The 2,380-nt window shown below is 36.2% G+C and overlaps 1 protein-coding gene across 1 annotated transcript; it reads left to right on the top strand.

The window, feature by feature from the left end:
• Nucleotides 1-1,393: 1,393 nt before the first annotated feature.
• Nucleotides 1,394-2,143, top strand: LOC105208499 (protein FAM98B). The gene is made up of 2 exons (XM_011178380.3): nucleotides 1,394-1,555; nucleotides 1,685-2,143. The coding sequence occupies exons 1-2, from the start codon at nucleotides 1,483-1,485 to the stop codon at nucleotides 1,969-1,971; spliced, it is 360 nt and encodes a 119-aa protein (XP_011176682.2). The 5' UTR covers nucleotides 1,394-1,482; the 3' UTR covers nucleotides 1,972-2,143.
• Nucleotides 2,144-2,380: the final 237 nt, after the last annotated feature.

Raw genomic sequence — 2,380 nt, 5'->3', positions numbered from 1 at the left:
AGAAGAGAATAACTAAACGAGAACCCTATTTTTTTAATATGTAATTATTAATTTAAAATTTTAAAGTCTTAATTAAATATTTACGGTTACAGAATTGGAAGAGTGCCCTCTCATCTGAATCATCTACTAATGACTCACGTCTGTGATTGGTTGCTTATGCCGTTCAATTTTTATCTGAATTTTTCGCTTTCACAACTTTTGTTTCAGGAATCCGCGTATATTATATATTTATAAGATGTTTCTAAACAAGCTTTAAATGATACTTATGTGTAATCTTTAATCGGGTTAACTTTGTAGGTTTCAAAAAACCCAGAAGCTTAAAGAGAGAGAGAAAGGAGAGTGTTCAAAAAGTGGAAAGCATTACAAAAAGGTGTAATGAATGTGTCTAATTGCTGTCTGTATGCTAATAAAAGCCTAAACACATGCTTAAACGTTAAATTAATTAAAATATTATATGAGGTGTTTGATATAAATAAGTATATACTATATTTACGAGGGATGTTTACTTATGTAAGGGACGTTTAGAATATTCTGTTAAATATCTTGCTATATCTTGGGCAGAATAAGTATGTTAGTACCTACTCCATAGAGTTAGTAGGAGAGAATCGGTAGATGTTCTGATTAAAGCTTTAAAAGCTTTGCAAAATTATATTGAAGCTTAACGTCGTCATTTTTTATCATTAGAAGATGATTTTCTATGTTCTATTCGATTGGGTCTTACAAAAGTAATCGCCAAAGGCCAACTTACTTTCAAGTAAGTGATCCCTTCCTCGTTTCAGTTCTTAAAAAAGTTGCATTCAGTTTTTAAAAACAGACATTTTAATTATCAATATGTACCAGTTCTTCCTTAACGTTTCCTCGACACATATATTGCACAGAGCTTTTGCGGAGCTTTCGAGTTAATAGACGATATGTCCAACACTTTGTTTCTGCAAGAGTCTGGAAAACGCTCTTCAAGCCACTTATTAATAAAAGTTTTACTTTTTTGTGCTGTCAAAATCTAAAACTTTCGCCACTCGAAGAGATTTACAAAGCTTTTTTTAAGTTGTGAAATGTATGCTTTTTCGAAGGTTAGGTCTCACTACAAAACATATGGCTGTGATTCTATAGGCGGGTGCTTATATGAGCATATCTTGGGACTACTTGTTATTGATGTCGCTCTGCCTGTCTGACTTGTTTAACATATTTTTTTTTTTTCGAAAAAAAAATTATGTTTCATGCAACAAGTCACAGTCTTATCTCACTACGCTCGTTCAAATACAATTTCGACATTTAATTACAATTAAAAAGCGACGCAATGAACTTTGCGAAATGACACAACAGCACAACAAAGCCGAATGCGTCGGGAAGCGACTCACCGCAACGACTGCAACGTAAATAATGACTCATATGCCCACAGCGAGTGTTTGCAAAATCTCAGCTAAAAACTGCGCATTGCAAGACAAGTTTGCTCAGTTTACTTTCGTCAACGTTGGTGTCAAGATGCAGTCCATGTTAAAGCTCCGCTATGCAGTTGCGCTGCTGCTCGCGCTGAATTGCGTGCTACTTTGCGCAGGTACTATACATATACAAAAGTGTTTAAGCAAGCGCGCAGAAGTGTTTGGAATTTTTATTTTTCTCTACGAAAATATGTGCCTCGCATTATTACAACAAAATTAAAATTCCATTTTTTTTGTTTTTGTAGCACAAGGCGGCAATGGCGGTTGGGGTGGCGGGCCCGGTGCACCAGGTGCTCCCGGCGGTGGTAGTGGAGGCGGCGCTCCTGGTGCTCCTGGCGGTAGTGGCGGTTGGGGTAATGGTGGTGGCGCGCCCGGTGCTCCTGGCGGTAATGATGGCGCACCCGGCGCGCCTGGTGCACCGGCTGACGGGCATTACGGCCACTACGGTCATATGAACAGTGCGGCTGGATTTGCACAGTTACAGTGGTTGTTGGTGTTGATGCCAATCACGTTTCTGTTGAAATATTTTTAAAGCAATTATATTTGTATAATTTTATATATATTTATATGTGTGATATCGTTAAATAACTGCGTCGCATTATTGATTTGAGCTTCGTAAAAAGTATTGAGACATTGCAGTCACAAATTTATTTTGTAAATTACGTTTTTAAATAAATATGAGCACGTAAAATAATAAGTTTTAATTTCGTTTTTTATTTTATTTGTCTCACCTTATTCGCATTCCATTTTTTTTTGTCAGATGATCACAACACATCGATTAACCAATTTTTGCATTACCGGTTGTTAGCTACTATGTAAGTGGATGATAGTATAAAGGGTGTTGCGGTTTTGTATATAAAAATTTAAGATAATATAATTCCTTTTTTCTACACATTCTCCAGATTATATTCTTAAAAGTTGCACTTTATTCTTCACACCCA

Source organism: Zeugodacus cucurbitae, chromosome 3 (assembly GCF_028554725.1).
Source record: "Zeugodacus cucurbitae isolate PBARC_wt_2022May chromosome 3, idZeuCucr1.2, whole genome shotgun sequence".
Lineage (NCBI taxonomy): Eukaryota > Metazoa > Arthropoda > Insecta > Diptera > Tephritidae > Zeugodacus > Zeugodacus cucurbitae.
The sequence above is the reverse complement of the archived record's forward strand: the minus strand, read 5'-3'. Positions and strand labels throughout refer to the sequence as shown.